This window comes from Festucalex cinctus, chromosome 14, assembly GCF_051991245.1.
Source record: "Festucalex cinctus isolate MCC-2025b chromosome 14, RoL_Fcin_1.0, whole genome shotgun sequence".
NCBI lineage: Eukaryota > Metazoa > Chordata > Actinopteri > Syngnathiformes > Syngnathidae > Festucalex > Festucalex cinctus.
The window spans coordinates 13,094,428-13,114,183 of record NC_135424.1 but is presented as its reverse complement, the minus strand read 5'-3'; the positions used below and the strand labels follow the sequence as shown (position 1 = coordinate 13,114,183).

General features: G+C 37.6%; 1 protein-coding gene across 1 annotated transcript in view; it reads left to right on the top strand.

Annotated features, from left to right (window-relative positions):
* cdh23 (cadherin-related 23) overlaps nucleotides 1-19,756 on the top strand; it is a 175,308-nt gene that overhangs the window by 16,743 nt on the left and 138,809 nt on the right. Inside the window, exon 3 of the mRNA XM_077495780.1 lies at nucleotides 802-876. Within this exon, the coding sequence (XP_077351906.1) occupies nucleotides 802-876 (75 nt within the window). The remainder of the gene's footprint in view (nucleotides 1-801; nucleotides 877-19,756) is intronic.

The window sequence follows — 19,756 nt, the reverse complement described above, 5'->3', positions numbered from 1 at the left end:
TGTTAACTACCCTAATCATTGAATCAGGTGTGCTGGAGGAAGGAAACGTCGAGAACAGGCAGAACAGAGGCTCTTGAGGAAGTTAGTCTTTAACTTTATTAAGGCACAAGGACAGAAGCAAAACAAACAAAACAATTAGTTTGATCAATTACTTATGTAGCATAAAAGAAGCATAATGGACATTATGTTTCACAATTTGACGTTTTAAATTAGAACATTTTTTAGGATTTTATACAAAGTAAAAGTAAAGCAATGCAATAAAAACAAACTTATTTAATTTTCTGGTCGCAAATATGCTCAAATTCTCTCATCACAACGATGACATGGCAGACTCAGTCTTGATGAATGATGTGGTGTTTTGGCGTTTATGGACATGCACATAAGCGCTTGTTTTTGCTGCTAACATTAACCTTCAACACTTCTGGTTCATGATTGGATCTTACATAACCAATCACTATTGCTTGTTGATTTGCAGCATGTTCATACTAAAAATGTTGCACGTAACACGTTATAGCCATATTATCCTAGTGTTCACTATAACAACTAAAAACAGGATATAACCCCCAAAAACATTTCCATGTTGTTCTTATGTGGGTAAAGTGTCAAAATCAGCAAAAATAAATCGATTTTACCCAGCAGAAAAAAATTGTGTCTGAAGGGGCTACCTAATACTTAACATTAGTTAATTAGCATTAGCTAATACTTGATAAACAGTGAGATATAATGTTAAAGAAAACAAAGCTTCCATCACAAGGTTTCAGGCTATAATGGAAATGTTGTTTGCTTTCCTCTGCCTCGCAGGATCGAACCAGCCGCCACGTTTCCTGAACTACTTCTTCTCAACGTACCTTCTCATCTATGAAGATATGCCTGTTGGTGAGTCTGTGTGCGCTGTCACTATGCTCTATATCATGTGAAACTGTACAATGTTTGAAGAAAGTACAGTAAAGCAATCTTTGTCATCTCTCCTCCGAGTATTGTGAACATAAAGTGAGTAAGAAAACAAGCAAAGGGCCGGCAAAATAAGAAGTGACAGTGATCGCAGTGGCTGTCTTCTACCCGGATGATTTTCTGTGTAGGTTTTTATGTGACTGAGGGCAGAAATAGATTTCAATTTTTACTGCCATAATCCTGGGTAGTCAGATTTTTCAGACAATGATATGGATATTGGTGATGATCTTAATACAGTATTTTTATATTTTTATACCGAATGTATTGTGCCGTAGCTATTCGGGTAAACAATCACACGCATCTGAGATTCCTCCGTGATACTTTTCTATTCCTTCTCACATTATTTGATGTCGTTCCTCTGGTTGTGGTGATTGACAGAGCAATTTGGTGATGTCGGGACTCTCATCATCTGCTGATGTGTCAAAGGCCAGGAAGTCTTTTATATTAGATTGATCTCAAGGGCAAGTTTTTCTTTTTTGTCACATTACTACACTCTTTAAAACAGTGGGCTTGCTTATCAAAGCATTGGAGTCTACTTGAAGGACTTTTTGAGTGTAAGAAATAACAACCACGTCTTCATTATTATTGCAACCACTCTGTACACCTTTGCTCTCATCATGTTTATCATCATCATCTTAGTTGTCTGTTCACTTTTGTAGCCAGGGAAGGGCATAGTTGCTGCGTGAGGCAACAGTACATCATCATCATAATAACCCTAAAGCAATGTCAGGTTTTGGCAGAGGGCCATCATTTTTTCCAGCTTGTGTATCAATAAAGGGTCGGGCTGTGTTGTTGGGTGCTGCTTATTTCCCGAACCGCTCCGTCTGGGTTGCCCTCTGACCATGAATCATTGTGTCCTCTAGCAGCTGGGCTGTGCTCCAGCACAGTACATTCCAGTGGTCCAAAGCTCTGTCAGTCATGTCCCTGGCCCAGCCTGTGATAGATTCTTCAGCGGTGTGATGATGAGGGTGGGCCGAGAGATTGGACAGTGACTGTTTGTCAAGATTATTGTTTATTAGCTCAGCAGATGTCCTCGTCCAGGAGGCCCACCAATACATAAACACGTGAAGCCATGCACAAGCACACAAGCAAATGCCCGGAGGGTGTAATATGTCCAACCCGTACACTTCCTCACAGTCAGAACTCTAGATAAGTCACTATCAAGCAACTTATACAGTGGTCTGGTAGCTGTTTCGATGTTGACATTGTTCTCGCTCTTGATTTGAAAAGGTATACTGTAAGAAAAAAATGTTAAAAATAAAACAGCATCTGAGGCATCAGCATCATCCAAAAAATACAGTGAAATAACAAAAAATTACTTATCATAAAAACAATTTTTTTTCCCCATAATTAAAATACAATTTGTAGTTGTAATTTTAACAAAATTTGCATTATTTTAATTTAAAAAATGCTTAATTAGAAACATTTAGATGACCACTCTACCACTGAGCCACGCCGCCGTTGTTTTTAGGAAGTTGAGATCACTAAAATGAAATGTATACTTAGTTGGTAGTGCTGCAAGTCCAATTCTTTGCTCTTTAGATGTCCTTTCAAAATAAATGTTAATACAAAGTCAATGAATGTTACCTTCTAGGACATTATTGTAATTGTAGTTATTTTCAATTAAAAAAATATATAGTCAATTACCAAAGAATTTGTCATAAAATTAAAAATTTTAAATTATGCCTTTTTTTTTTTTTTTTTTTTAGTTTTAAAGTTGCATTATGCAGTTTAATCCCTTAAATAACAGACACATATTTGTGAAACTAAGATTAATTTGTGAACTTATTTGAACAATAAATGTATATTTTTAATGTTTTTTTTTTTTTTTTAATTTGTAAAGAACAGAAATATATTTTTTTTTTTTCAGTTATAGTGATTTCATGTTATTTTGCATTTAATATGTAAAATTGCAGGCTATTTTTGTAAATTAAATATTTTAAAAATACAGAAAAAAAATCTGTAAAATAAACAGTAAGTGTTTTTTTTTGTTTTTTTAAACAGTTGTAGCACATTAAAAACGTTTCTATTTCTCAGCTGAGTGGGAGATTGTGCAAAAATAAAAAATGTCAAGTTTCAATGGGGGTGGTTTGATTAATAGTCACATTGCACCTACCTGCCTGGTCATTATTTTACATAACTTGAAACACCTTAAAAGTGTTCAGTACATGTCTGACTGCTTGGAAGAGAAACGGCCTGACAAGAGAACAATGATCAGATTTCCACAGCCGCTCCAGTTACTCTGCAGTTTGTTTGACTCATTCTCATTGGCGATGTAACAACATAAGGTTTATGTGCATTGTTAACAACAAAGTTCAATTTCCATGCTGATAATTTCTTTCAAATTAGTGCACTGCAGGTCATAATTTGTCACCCATGTTGTCTGTGTGGCCTATAAGAAAATGTCACCTTGGGTGACACTTCGAGAAGGGCTGACTCTTGTCATTGGTCAAATCCGTACGGGTTTTTGTTGGCTAATCGCAGGTTGTTGTTTTTATTTTTAAATTAAATATATGCATTGCTAATTATTGATCCCTTCACAAGAGCCATAGCGAGTGTCATCTGCAGAATAGTTGTCCTGGTTTACTTTTGTGTAATTACACTCCTGTGATCTTTCGGCACTTTTGTTCAATGGGTTTTACTGTGAATTTGTAAAGAGCAATTGGATGTCAGTAACACCAAGAACAACCAAATCTGTGTAAATTTTATCAAGTGTAGGCAGTGTGATCATTCACTGGTATACAGTGGCAGATTGATAGCGTCGCGATGTGTCATGAGTTTGTATTCCGTAATTAGACGTGAGGAACACTTTGATTAAATGCTCTCATTTCTTCCCCCTGATCCTGCAGATTAAGCTGTCTTTTGAGCACGGTAATTGCAGCAACTTTCAGGGAGAAGACTATATTTGTTTGAAATAAGATACTTCAATCCAATAATGGATTGGTAGGTCAGCATCTATTGTTGAATTCCTAATGAAGATAAAGTTCATGAGATTCAATTGGAAAGTTTTGATTTATTGAATCACAATTTATTGAGAATAGGAAATTCACTTTTTAAATCGTTAAGCGGAAATAGCACAGAAGAGAGAGAGAATTTCGGCTTATTCATGACAAGATGATATTTTTTTTCTGTTTCAAGATGCATGACACCAGCAAAAATTGTAATCCGAAAATATGTTTCATTTTCATCCCATACGCTCACTCTGCTCCTTCAAAAGCTCCTACTGTCACTGTAAATGCCTGCAAATGTAATTACCTAATTCAAGAATGATTAAGGAGGTGCAAGTAGCCCCAAGGAAGGAACATGTTTATAATGTGTGTCTATTCTTGCTGCAGCCAATTCCCTGCTGTCAGCTACGCAACTTTTTAACTATGGCTTGTCAACACTCTCCAACGCTCCTCCTCAGCTTTCTCCTTCAATATATATTGATTGTGCAGCATTCTGCACTTTAAACAAATCAGTAGAGCAATCTCCTGTTGTTAGTAGCTGAATGCTCGTTAGAATGTTTACCATTTTCTTTGTCCTAAACTTTACCTGACACTTAAATGGTTTTGTTGAAGTAAGCCAAATTTATTTATTTAGTATGCCAAAAATACTAAATAAATCATAAATTGGATACACTCCATATTCACTATATATACAGCCATGTCTGCATAATTATCAGGAGGTGTTTATTGATTAGTGAGACTACTTAGGATATTTGACAAGAAAAGATTAACACTGGTGTATTTGAATAACAGAAGTAATATGCGGTTAGGTGAACTCCCCACAAAATCCATTATGCTTACCAAGACAAATAATTGAAACAATTAACAGCCCTTATCAAAAGTCTCTTATATTAATTTACGCCATATCTCCGATCTGTTTCAATTAGGAGAGAATAAAACCACTTTCTTGTATAGGGAGGTAATGCAAAGTAGTTGAACCATTTTGTGTGATGATCAGGTTGTTTTCTGGTCAATTGTCTGTGCAAGTTTTTTTTATTTATTTTTTTATTGATTTTATTTTATTTATTTATTTTACTTCATTTGACTGGTCACTAATCTCTTCGCTCTAGTAAGAAAGCGTGATAAAAATATTCTGCGATTCTATTGGTCGAGTCCGAGGCAAGACCAAGCCAAATGCCAATGAGTCCGAGTCAAGGTCGAGACAAAAAAAAACAACCCAAATAACAAACAAACAAACAAAAAAAATATGGATATTAGTACTACAGCCCTGGTTGATGATATTTTACTTGGCTCATGTTGATTCATTCTCATTAGTTTCCTGGGAGCTACAAAAATGTAATAAAGTATTTACTTAGTGGACTCTCAGTAGCGGTCATGTGTTTGAAGAAATTTATCCTGCTTAAAATTTGTATTTTTTGCTTTTTGCTACATTGGTGACTGCAGTGAAAGCATGGTTGGTTAATATTGTTCATTATTATTAGTTATAAGCACGAGGGCTGTGAATCTTTGACTGTCTCACGTTTCGATTCAATTACGATTTTTGGGTCTACGATTCGATTCAGAATCGATTTTCGATTCTCGATTCAAACGATTTTCGATTCAAAATTATTTGATTGACAAATGATTTCTGCTTCAATTTACAGATATGCACAACATTGTCATGATCTACTCCAGTCTGCTTTGCAAGACAAAATGACAAATAGAGAAATTAAAGCGTCTTTTTTTCTTTTTTTTGTTTTTATTTAAACATTTATTATTTTTGTATTGTCAGTGCCTTTTTCCACAAAAACAGCATGTGGGCAACGACTGCCTTTTCCCCTTCTTCTTCATTTCTAATTTAAATAAAATCGATTTTTGGATATTAATATCGATTCGATTTGATTAATAAATGAGAATCTCGATTCTTTTATGAATCGATTTTTTGGCACACCCCTAATAAGCACTGTATGTTAGTTGATCTCTGAAGCGATCTTTTTTCAAAGGATGAATATAAAGCAAGCAAGTGCTGAGTGTTTGTAGTAGCCACCACAATATTATTACAAGATGCCTGTGGTCTCTGTTGTTCCAGATTTTGAGTGTTGTCTTATCAAAATCAGCGTGAATGTGAAATGATGCTTTATAGAAGACAGACTTTACCCAAGACTTTTCCGCCTGTCTGCTTCCACAGATCAGGTAATCTAAAGCTGAACTGCATATAAAACCAGAGATCAAACAGAATGAGCTGTGATAAACTAAAAGGGTAATCAAGGTAAAGAGGAGGAGTCAGGAGAAGAAGGCAAAAGCTACTTTTTGAGCGGATTCACTTTTTCTGGGATTCTGGCCGGCATCCAGGGCCATCTATTCTTGCCGAGTACATGCTCTAGATATTGGTTACGCAGGCCAGTGCAGAAGTCTGTTTACGCTCCCACATTCAGCTCTCATTTAGTCAAATTGGCATGAGATGTGTGTGTCCTCAGTATTTCTGCCAGCTTCTGCTCTATCTGTCACCGTTTGTGAGTTGGAGTTGGTGGATGAGCTATGAGAATCACAGCAGCTGCGTCTCTGTCTGCATGTTTCTTACCTTTACAAATCCTATCTATCAGCTGCAGAAGGCAAGTATCCATCCCTGTGGAGGGTTGAACTACCTGATCTCTGCAGGAGATTGAGTCCCAACATATCCGGGAGATATTCTTAATGACTGCTACTTTTTCTTGCCTACCTCACTTAAAAGGATTCACACATCTTCTTACTTCCTGATGCAGCGCTCGACTGTCATTTGGCTGTCCCACAATAGCTGCGCTAAAATGTCAGCTGACTGCCACTGATGAGGGACCTCTGTTTTGGTTTAGTCAATCATCTCTTATCTCTACCCCATACCTTGCTCATCCATTTCTTTCCCAGGAATAATGGGGCGCATAGCTCAGCGGCTTCTGCAAACACATCATCCATCATAAGGGTGCGCAAGATTCTCCCCGCACGTGATTCGTTAGTGTCATAATGAAACATCTCGAGGCTCAGCATTCTCCATATTCCATTGAAGTCACAATACAAGTTATCTCAGGGCAATTTTCATGGAGCAGTTTAGGACCACTTCTACATTTTTCGGACTTAACATGTCCAGCAGACCAATACAGCAAATAACTCATGTGTAAAGTTGCGAATTATTTAGCCTAATTTTAAACTATCATCAGTTCTTCGCGAGACTCATCAGATCCCCAGAAAGAAACCACATATGACAGTGATGAAGGAAACTTTTATTTCAATCACTGTGGTGTGGCCACTTGCCTCAAATAGCAGGCGATCAATAGAAAGGAATGCGTCAGAACAAGGACTGTGGTCACCTGAAATTGCAACAGAATCAAATCTGTTAGAAGGCCACTCTGCAAGAGTAAATTGGTTGGCGCCTTGGGAAAATATTTACATTAGGACTACTTCTTCGGATACAAAATATTTACACACTAGAACAGGGATGGGCCCCTGAATACCCTTGTTGACCACACTCTGAATGGACCCTTTATTATTTAAAATAAAAAAAATAAAAAATAAAAAAAAAGTATTTTTGTGGGGGGGATTATATATACAGTATGTTTACTCTACTACAGTGGAACCTGGCGGTCCGGCATCATTCACTGACTTTTTTTTTTTTTTTTTTTTTTTTTTTTTTTTTTTAAAGTTGTTTTCTTTGTTTGTTGTCTCGGGGGACAGCAAACCCCCAATTTTTGGGAAATTTATATTTGAGGGTTATTCGTCGTTTTTGTTGAATTTTGGGGTTTTCAAAATTATTATTATTATTATTATTATTATTAGCTGGCCGACATGCTTATTTATGCTTGCACCATGTGAGTAGGCCAAGTAATTTTGGAACAACAAGCAAGAAATACATAGTAGGCCTATTTCAGAAATATAAATTTTTTTATTGAGTTTACTTTTGTGAGGGAAAAAAAAATGCACACAATGTGGTCTTGCACTTATTGTTCCGTGCATTGAGAAATGTAATATGAAAAATGAAATATATTCAAGACTAAGAGCATTTACTTTGCACCTAAGTATATTTTTTGTCCATATTTAAAATGTCATTTTTGTCAGACTACTAATCTGTCAAATTATTATTATTATTATTATTATTATTATTTTTATTATTATTATTATTATCATCATTATTATTATTATTATTATTATTATTAACTACCATACATCTTGGTCTTTCTGAATTAAAAACATTTTCTGTGTAGAAATTGATCAAAACTGCAAATAGTTACTTTGTGCTTCAGTAAGCAATTTTGTATGCAATATTAGAAAGAATCGGTTACGGCTGTAATAAATATCCGATGGTCGGGTTTTTGCACTGGATACTTCAGCAGAGCTTACCTGCCTCCCATGTGTCACTTCAGGTTTGAATTATAGGGCAAACAAAAAAGACCGTGACCAGCCATGACTCTCCTCCTCCTTTTCGACTGGTTGTCATAATCAGTTTGCTATTTATCACATGCATTCCAAAGTGTTTGTATTTAAAAGTACAGCAGGTCTGCCTTTAAAAATTTTCACCATTTGGTATTGTTTGTAATGTGCTGTGGAATATTTAATGTGAATGGTGTAAGATGCACCGTAGTGATCTCTACCCCTGCTCTCAAATGGAAACACGCATTGCTTCTTTTGTGGTTTCACATTTTCCTGTGTAATGACCACACCGTTTGTTACTTTGACTGCAGAAGCAAGTTGAAATGCCGCTGGCTGTGTGTGTAATAGTTTTGTGGGTGTTAAAAGTTAATTGAAATCGTCTGAGGGAAGGCGGTGCTATAACAGGGTGAGCAGTGTTGCCAATGAGCCCATCACTGAGCTGACTCGCATCAACGTGACACTGGTGGTGGTCACATCTGACCACGAGGGATCAGGCTCTCACACATTTCTACTCACGGCTTACATCTGCTTGGGTCAAAATGAATTTAAGGTCTAAATTAAATGGGAGATCATGTTTTCAGTTTTAGACACTAATAGGGATGTCATGTTAGTCACCGTATCAAGATATTGCGGTATGAAAAGTGCCTTGATGTTGTCGCGGTCTTGTCTTAGGATAACATGATTGAGCCGTTGTGCTTAAAATTGAATTTTGGGTTGGCTTTCCATAGGCACGTTGCTTAGCAGGTCTGTTACAGCACTGTCACGATGGGTGGTGCGAGTGGGTGAGGGGAAATGGACCCAATTGGAACCAGGCAGGGAGACAGACAGGAAGGGCAATGTGGGGACAGACTGGATGGGATGTGAGCGAACTGGTCGCCCAGACCAGATCGGGCAAGGGGAAGCAGGTAGCCATGATGGGGCGGGACGTGAGCCGACTGGTCTCCATGACTGGACTGAACGTGGGGCGACTTGGCCTGGACGTGGGGAGACCTGACTTGGACGTGGGCAGACCTGGCTTGGACTGGACTGGACTGGACTGGACTGGACTGGACTGGACTGGACTGGACTGGACTGGACTGGACTGGACTGCAAACAGGACAAGACAATGCTCCCACACCACGTGAACAAACACCGCTGACTAAATACACCAACACTAACGAGACACTAACAAGCCACACCTGGGAAACACAATAGGCTGAGGGCACTGATTGGTCCCACATACTGGGAAGGGAAGGCACACGCAGGTGGACGAGGTTAACCATGGCGAGACAAGGGGAGAACTCCGGACAAAACACTACAAACACCGAAAACCAAACAAAACGTAACCACACGGAACCAAAACATGACAAGCACTCGCTTTATTACCATTATCGGCACACGAGTGGTCATGAGTGGCTGGAGGGTGTTGATTGGTAAACACTGGTTTCCAGACTGACTTTATTATTATTATTATTATTATTATTATTATTATTATTATTAGGTATATATATATATATATATATATATATATATATATATATATATATATATATATATATATATATATATATATATCCCGCGACCCTTGTGAGGAATAAGCGGTCAAGAAAATGGATGGATGGATGGATATATATATATATATATATATATATATATATATATATATATATATATAAACCTAATAATAATAATAATAATACTAGGAGCAGAGTGACCCTTACCGGAATTTTTTTTTTATTTTTATTTTATTTTTTTTTTACATTTTGTAAATGAGCTTGATGTTTGAAATAGAAGAATGGCAGTAAAAAAAAAAAAAAAAAATATATATATATATATATATATATTTTTTTTTGCAACCAGTTAGTTTTGAGATTTTTTTTTAAAAAAAGATTCACATTTTTGAATATATATATATATATATATATATATATATATATATATATATATATATATATATATATATATATATATATATATATATATATATATATTAAAAAAAAAAAATACTCAAATACTCAAAATACTCAAATTTTAGAGGCAACATGTGCCTTTTTAGAAGCAGTCGGTAGTCGTGCAAAGTATGACTTGCTGTAGTTTATTGCAAATAATTTTTGACCATGTTACCAGCGATTTGTCAGTTGCCACCCAAAAAAATGCAGGGCAGCTATTACTGTTAGTAATACTAAATATTCTCCAACCTCTATGTTGAGATTACAAGAAGCAATAGTACAATTTTTCTCTTACTTTGGCACATTTCTCAGATCAGCTCAGCTGCCAACTGTTAAAGATTGTCTCTATTTTTTATGGACATTACTGAAGGCTACCTGATTAATGCCGATAACATTTCTACCGATTGGTACGGATATTTAAAACAAAAAAAAAGTTATCATGAGTCATGTTGTCCACAGGTTGAGAATGAGCAAATATACTGTAGTTTGTAGATAATTAATTTTTTGACAATATACCACAGATGCGGCATTCTTAAACTAGCAGAATTAAAGCTAACCTCGATCGCCGCTAGCCGTTATAGATTCATATCAGCTGTGAGCAAGGACACCAGCGGCACAAAGCGAAGCTTCATTGCCAGATTATTATGATCAATAATGCACAGAAAACAACAGTTGTCAACATCAGTGGCAAATGAATGAATAAAGTTTATGTTCGATTGTTAAATAGTTTTCAGAATGTCAAAATCACTGTTTTGTGCTCAAGGTACATTAGTTGAATTCAAAAGTGTGTTGTCGCGTTTAATGTCTTAGATCAGATGAATTTATTAGCCCACTCCTCCCACAGCGGTCATTTGTACGGTGGATGTACTGTTTGGACACATTTCAAACAGCACATTATTTATTAAAATTAATTCTTTCAAGTTTTCTGTTTGTACGAGTGTGCGTGCGTGTTGATGTGTGTGCAGGCATTACCACGTTCTCCATTACAAAGAGGTGCATTGCTGGATGGCAGATCAGCTTTTTGCAGCTGCTTATCTGGCCCAGCTGGGTCACAGCTGATACCAGCCTGAGCCACACTGAGCAGCTAACCTGGAAATTGATGTTTCACATCAACAACCACCCCTTTTTGCTCCGCTGCAGGCTAGCTATAGGTGTGAGTTTAGGGAATGTGTGTATGTTTGTTAGTTGCATACATGTTGGTGTGACTGATGTACTCCAGTTCATCTTTTGTCCCCCATGGATGCATGTCAGCAGTTCCAGGACTCAAGTGCAACTATATTGCAATGAACGGAACAAAAACTTTTGAATTTTTGGTCTGGAGGAGATTATTAATATTTAGAGGTTAAATAGAATGGGCAGGAGACTGAGGTTGCTCTTAGGGATGTAACGATATCCAAACATCACGATACGATGTTATCACGATATGAAGGTCACGATATGATAATTATCACGATATTGTGGGGGCTTTGGCGATATTTAAAAAAAGATCACAATATTGTAAAAAAGAGAGAAAAAAGAGAGCTCATACCTAAAAAAAAGCACAATATTGTGCTGTTGTGCATAACAGCAATGCATATAAACCACCTACAATCTCTAATAACAATATTGAGGCACTTACTTGGTAATGCAAGCACACACTGATCGCTTCACAAGCAAAGTAGGTTCCCCTTCATCTGACAATTAGCATAGATTTTAAACATAGAAGGCCAAAACATCCCTAATGAAAATTAAATGCACGAATAAACTAGCCACTAGAGGGTGCTAGAACTGCACAAATGGAAATCAACCTGACTTTTTTTTAACAGATGTTTTCCTTTTAAATATTGTAAACATGACGACGACGATATTGTGGCAGTTTTAATATCACGATATCACGCTATTGCCCTTATCGTGACATCCCTAGTTTCTTTTAGATGATATACATTGAAAAAGAACTGAAACCTAGTAAATTGAAGTTTGTTGGCTTGACACACTTGTTGTTGTACTCCTCACCTGGTTGCCGCCGTTTGTCACCCTCTCAACCATATTAATTTATCTTGGTCTCAACAGACCACAGGACAGGTTTCCAGTAATCCATTTGCTTAGTCCTCTTGTCTTCAACAAAGGCTGACACCCCAAGCTGGCAACACTCGTATCTAGACCATCTTTTGCCGCTTTTTAAAACTAACCAGTGAATCAAGACATTGAAATAGTATTTTAAAGTAGGTATTTGGGTTGTATTGTTAGCATACTGTAGTTTAGGTAAATACAGTATTATATCAAGTTTTTCTTCAAGGAAGAAGTAACTCTTCAGTCTCTCTTACGCAAACAACTGTATGTATGTGCAAAATAATTTTTAGGTCTTATGAAGGTGGTTTTGTCAGCTCTTTAACATGTTTAAACATTTTGCTGACAGAAGTTTGTTTTGAAGGTAGCATGGGACGGAGGTTGTTACTGTTTCTTCTCATCTTCTACGTGTTCTGCTGTCACCGTCTCCCTTTTACAGATTGACCACCGGGTCAATTGCCAATTTGCCAGTGCCATTGTCTTTGTCAGGCAACAATATCAATTTTGGCTAATTAGGGCCTGCAGCTAATGAGCACTGCAGCTAATGAGTCCATTTATAATCTATAAAACAAGTCTGGTGTCTTACAGGATGAAAAAATACTTCAATAGGACAGCCATGTAGTAGACAAATGTACTGTATTCTGACACAAACACGCACATCATAAATGTCCACTTTTGTATTACTGTTATCTCTCAAATTTATTTTGGTCTTGTGCTTCTCCATTCTAAGGACTGACAAACATCAAGCAACATGACCAAATGCCATTGAACTTTTACAGTGTGCAGGGTTAGTTTCATGAGTAGCCAACCACTGGCAATTAGTTTTACTGATTCGAATTTTGCAGAACAAAACATTTTTATTAATCCGGTAAATTGCTGTCACATTAGAGCAGTGTGAGCAGCAGTAGCTCAGTTTTTAAGGACTCACAATTGGGTTTTAGAGTCGGAGCACACGGGTTTGAGTCCCACAGTCGACCAAAATGTACAAACGTCAACTACCGGCTGTTGTGTAAAAGATGCTAGTCTGCTTGGTGCCGCTGGTAAGGTGCTCATGTTCAATCACATTTGTGTGAGGAGGCCTTAACATCCATGTTTTTGGAATGTGGGAGCATCTGGAGGAAACCCACATCACTATGGGGAGAATATTCAAACTCTACATCGTAAATCTCGAACTGATTCAAATACCCAACCTCAGAACTGTGAGAGAATGTGTTAACTGCTTGCTCACTGTGCTGCCATATTGTTTTCAGAGGAAAGTCAATTTTGTGCTCAGAATGTGGGTGTTATCTGGGTAATCCGGTTTCTACAGTTTCCTACCACATTCCATTCAAGAAAAAAAACAGTCAACCGGTCCAACGGTGTATCCCGCCGTCTTCCCCTGAAATTTGGCTGGCATAGGCTCCAGTTTGCTCCGAAGAGGATAATTAAAATTGATAGATGCAAGGAATTACCTTATTCAAATGATCCCTCAACTGACAGCTATTAGTGTGTTAGTGGAGGACCCATCCTGAGGTCTGTTTTGCTTCCATTGGAGTGCGCGGTGGAAGAGATAAAACATGGGAGGTAACCTGGCAATAATCTCTCTACAGTAATTTTGTTGGGAAAAGGCGGAACATTCTCTACAATAGTTCAAGCTGATTGGACGATGCGACATTCTACACCAGGGGTGTCAAACTCATGTTAGCACAGGGGCCGCATGAAGGAAAATATATTACAAAGGGGGCCGCATCGGTAAAATAACGGTATATAACTTAAAAACGATTGCCGTCACTAATACGCTGATTTTCTCTATTTGTGTGCCAGCCCTAAATTAACGGAGCTCAACTGTCATCATATTGTTCTAAAAAAAATAATAAAAATGCAAATGGAACCCGGCAACACTGAGTCCTGGATGTGTTAAATCTACCTGTTTTGCATATATATATATATATATATATTGTTCCCAGAAAGTATTGCGTGACGCAGTTAATGACGTTATAAGGACGCTAATCCTTGTCATATCTATTTGTGTTACCAGTAATTGAATTTGTGTCGTATTTAACATGTTTCTTGGTCTATGATTAAGAAAAATAATAATAATAATAATTAAACAAACCGTAACTTTAAGTTGTGTGTAACATCATGACATCAGGACGATTCCCCCGTACAAGTTGCATTGCTCATCTGAGGACTGCTTGTGAAGTTACAAATTCTATATATTTTGACTGTGGCCGACTGTAGTCCGACATTACAAATTATTATTATTATTTTTTTTACTTTACAAAATCATCTCGCGGGCCGGATTAAACCACATTGCGGGCCTGATCCGGCCCGCGGGCCTTATGTTTGACATCCATGTTCTACACGTTTGTTTTAACCAATCACGGGTGAAAATTTCGTGTTCGTTCTTGTCGAAGCGGGAAAAAGCACGAACATCTTAGCAGTTAAAAATGCACGAAGCGCCTCTCGCTGTTCAACATTCAACAAGGAAACGGTGAGTAATTCTGTGGGAACAGAATTAATTGGAGCGTCCATTCGTGCATGTTAGGTTTGTCTGTTAGGTCCTGCGTCGGGGCTGGCTTCCTGGTTTCGTCACAGCTGCATATCCCACCCCCAAACACAATGTCATTGTGTGATTGGTGCCTGTGATAACGGCGGTTATCTGCGGGAGCGGTACAAGATGTATTCTCCGGAGTTTGTGAACTCACAAATACCGCGAGACTTCATCTTGCGAGAGCAAGGTTACATGAGAGGCCCATCACTGAACACTAACTTTAAACCATCAGAGAATTGAAACTTCGACACTAAAACCTTAAGCAACCTCAAACTGTGTTTAGGTTTATGACCCTGTTGAGTCCTTGGTAGTAACATTACGTATGTCCAACTTTTTAATGTTCAGCAGTTACACCCTCTTACTTGTATCTTCAGCCACATGTCATCCACACACAGACCAAATGATAGATATGTAAACAGAAGAGAAAAGGCATAAAGCACCTTTTTTGTTTCAGTGTGATTGTGTTTGTGTGTGTCCTCACACTGAAGGTGACATGTTCCATTACCTGACCATGATTTAGCTCAGTCTGTGGTAATAGTCAACTCGAGTGAGGTCACTCGAGGGCCAATATAAGAGTCGGAATGTGCGTGGCGCAAAAAAGAAAAGCAAATAACAAAATAAGGCCATCATTATAAACTGAGCAGCAGAGTTGAATGTTGAGAGCAGAACACAAGATTTATAGGACTGGGCAGGCATCACAAAGTGTCAGCGTTGATGGACATTGGTTGAAGTGGTGTGCTTTTGGGTGGATGTCGCCTGACAGTGACTGAGCAAACTGGTTTGGCTGTCACTCTTGGACCTTCAGAACTATATACCCACCTGTCCAGTCAAATCAGAGCCGCCTGCGTCCGTCTGTCTGGCCTCAACAAGCAGAACGAAGGCTGATGAGAGGATGAGAAAAACAAGAGAGAGAGAGAGAGTGAAAGGGAATACTAATCTCGAAACGAGGGGCATCTTTCTTGTGCGATTTGCGAGCGACCAGTGCTGCATGTGAATTTGCAGTGGCAGGTCTGTCTCTCTTCAGCAACGCTTGAGATGACTGTCCGCTAATGTCCCTCACTGTCCGACTTGACTTCGAAAGTGAGTGGTTAGTCACAGCCTTGTCACTCACTGTTTTCATCATCGCACTATTTGAATTCGAAAGCCAACTGAGAGCAGATCATTCTTCCTATGTTCAAGACTGACATGGATCAGTCCTGCTGGATGAACAGTGACAAAGTGATTCAAATCAGAATCAGCTGTTCTTTTACTGGGTTAAAATAATCGCAATTCGTACCTACAGTAGTAGATTACTCACCATTATAAATAACAAAAAATCTGTTTTAAAAAAAAAACATTTAAAGATTGTTATGAAGGAAATAGCGTGTTAGTGTTAGCTTAATGTACTGAGGGCCCAAGAGCTAATTAGAGCTGCAGCATAACACAAAATTATGGCGCAACTAATACCTTTACATTCAATTTTTTTCTACCTTTTGTTTTTCGCTTTGGATTTTTTTGGTTATTTTTCATAAATCATACATTTTTAGATTTTTCTGCCTTTCTGTAAAATTTCTGACTTTTTTGGCAATGTTATGCACATATGGTCATTTTCTGCTTCTCGTCTTCCTTTCTGGGCTATTTTGTGGACATTTTATGGTAATTTTCAGACTTTCTTCTTTTGTTGTTGCACCATTTTTTGAATGTTTTCTTTCTTTCTTTCTTTTTTTATTCCAGTATTGTTATTAATACATTTTTCTGACTTTTTGGCAATTCCAAAAATATTTCATGGTAATTTTCTGCCTTTCTTTTGTTTTTGGACATTTTAGGTTACTTTTTGATTTTCTTTTCTGCCTTTTTTTTTTTTTTTTTTTTTTTAATTAATTGGATTCTCTGAATTTTTTTGCAATTTGACATTTTACGGTATTTTTCTGCTTTTCCTCTTCCTTTTTGGACATCTTATAGTCATTTTTAGGTAATTAAAAAAAGAAATTCTGACAAGTACAAAATTTGGTCTGACATTTTTTTTAAATATTTAATTATTCATTTTTATCTAAAGCATTAATTCATTTGAATAATTGTATCTAATATTTAAAAAATATGTAAAAAAATTATTAATTTCTACTATTTATTTTAGAGATCCACAGGAAAGGGACAAAAGAGCCATATGAAGCTCCAGAGCCGCAGGTTGCAGACCCCTGGTCTAAATCAGGGTAGATGGAGATTATTTTATAGCAGGGTCAAACGTATAGACTGTGAGCCAAAATTGGCCCACTAGGGGGGTTCAATCCTGCATAAATTTGAAAGTTAAATAACACTGTAGAGCAGGGGTGTCAAACTCATGTTAGCACAGGGGCCGCATGAAGGAAAATATATTACAAAGTGGGCCGCATCGGTAAAATAACGGTATATAACTTAAAAACGATTGCCGTCACTAATACGCTGATTTTCTCTATTTGTGTGCCAGCCCTAAATTAACGGAGCTCAACTGTCATCATATTGTTCTAAAAAAATAAATAAAAATGCAAATGGAACCCGGGAACACTGAGTCCTGGATGTGTTAAATCTACCTGTTTTGCATATATATATATATATATATATATATATATTGTTCCCAGAAAGTATTGCGTGACGCAGTTAATGACGTTATAAGGACGCTAATCCTTGTCATATCTATTTGTGTTACCAGTAATTGAATTTGTGTCGTATTTAACATGTTTCTTGGTCTATGATTAAGAAAAATAATAATAATAATAATTAAACAAACCGTAACTTTAAGTTGTGTGTAACATCATGACATCAGGACGATTCCCCCGTACAAGTTGCATTGCTCATCTGAGGACTGCTTGTGAAGTTACAAATTCTATATATTTTGACTGTGGCCGACTGTAGTCCGACATTACAAATTATTATTATTATTGTTTTTACTTTACAAAATCATCTCGCGGGCCGGATTAAACCACATTGCGGGCCTGATCCGGCCCGCGGGCCTTATGTTTGACATCCATGCTGTAGAGAGTGTGAAGTTATGTGCTATGTTTAGAGTTCTATACATTCCGACTGTGTGAGGTTGAATGAGAAAGCCTAGCAAGGAAGACACAGGCTGTGCAGCAGGCAGCTAAGTTTGTTGTTGGTGGTTACGGCCAAAAGTGACCCATTTTGTGTGCATTAAAGAGATTGTTGATCGACCACCTCCTTGTCATCCTTTCAAAGTCTGGTCGGATCCGGCAATACATAAAATATATTGCGGTTGACACTAGGTGGTATTACTGTGACTGGACAGCGTTCAGTTCATCTCGCAGCGCCAGTTCTACTTACAGCTCTGTAAAAATAAATCCTTGCTGTTAAAAAAAAATGTGCTATGAAATGTTTCTCAACAACTTCACTACAAAGGTCTTGTGGAATCATAGTTTTTATGCAATAATGCCTTAATGGATGACATGGATAATGAGAATGATATTAATAATTTTAATATGAATAAGTCCAAAGTCACCTGCAGTCTCACCCGTGACCCTTAAATGAAAGTGGTATAGAAAATAGATAGTAATCGGACTTTTAGTAGTTGTTTCGACCTATCACGGCAACGGGTGAAAATGTCTGTTCTCGTCGTAGGAAAAAAAGAAAAGTCATGTCAAGTCATTTTTGTTTGTATAGCGCTTTCAAACAGCCTTAGCTGTCACAAAGTGCTTTACAGAAGCACAACAAACATAACATAAAACATTAACAGCGATACAATACAATCACAACAATTCAACATTTTGTCATTTACCAGCCAAAAATGCACAAAGCGCTTCTCGCTGTTCAACATTTAACAAGGAAACGGTGAGTAATTCTGCGAGAACAGCATTAATTGCTGCGTACATTCGTCCATGTTTATTTCCCACGGCGTCGGCCCCAAACACAATACCGGTTTGTGATTGGTGCGTGCAAAAAGTATACGGATCAGTGAAAATCAGCGGACTCGGTAAATGAACTCACAAATACTGTGAGAATTCAGCTAGAGCAAGGTTAGAAGAATGTGACCTTTGTAGCCAAATCTCATGATAATCATAGGCACTCGATGCACTGACTCCAAACCTAATCATCTTCTTGTAAAGTTTCCCCAAATTTTTGGCTGGGTTTTGCCTCACAGTCACCTCAAGTTTCTGGTTATTGTTGCTTCCTGTTGTTAATTTGTCTGTTTCTTTCTTTTTTTATTGTTTTTTTTTTTTTAAATATATTTATTAATGCACTTGGGTAGCTACGAAGTCAAACAAGGCACGTACTACAAACACATGCTGACCCACAAAAAAAATAAAAATAAAAAATGTTTCATCTGAATACACCTCCACAACGGGCTTAAATATGTACTTACAATTATAACCATTTCATGCAGCATACCTCCCATTTTCTGGGGTTCCAAACTATTTGGACAAAGTGATATAATAGTCTCAATCCAAATAACTAGGGGTGTGCATTTCTACACCAAAAATGATTTAATGTGGTTTTCGATATGTGGGGTACGAAACGATTTGATTTGAAAGTGGAACGATTCGATTTGGTTTGACTCTATCAAGAATGGGGTAGATGCCACAAGTTCCGACTTCCGGGTTTCCACACATCAGCGCCATTTCCGACCACTTCTGGCCGCGTTCCAACACTTACACCCCGCAGGGCGTCTCAGCTCTCTGAAGTGCTTCAGACAACTGAGACAGACACACTACTACTCACACCCGTCGACGGGAACGCGTAACCGAGGGGCGCATAGTCGGAAGTGCAAGTATTGGGACGCGGCCCACACGTCAGACAATTACATACAGACAATTACAACAACAGTAACAACAACCACAAAAATGTATGTTGCTTGTAATGTTTGTAATTACAGTACAATCAATCGTCTGGACTTTTTGAATCTACTGTTTGCCTGGTCTCATGCACAGTTCAGTCCAGGGGTGTGCATTTCTCTAAGGGATGTCTATTGCAAAGGTTGAGGCTATTCTCCTCCCATCCGTGACAGA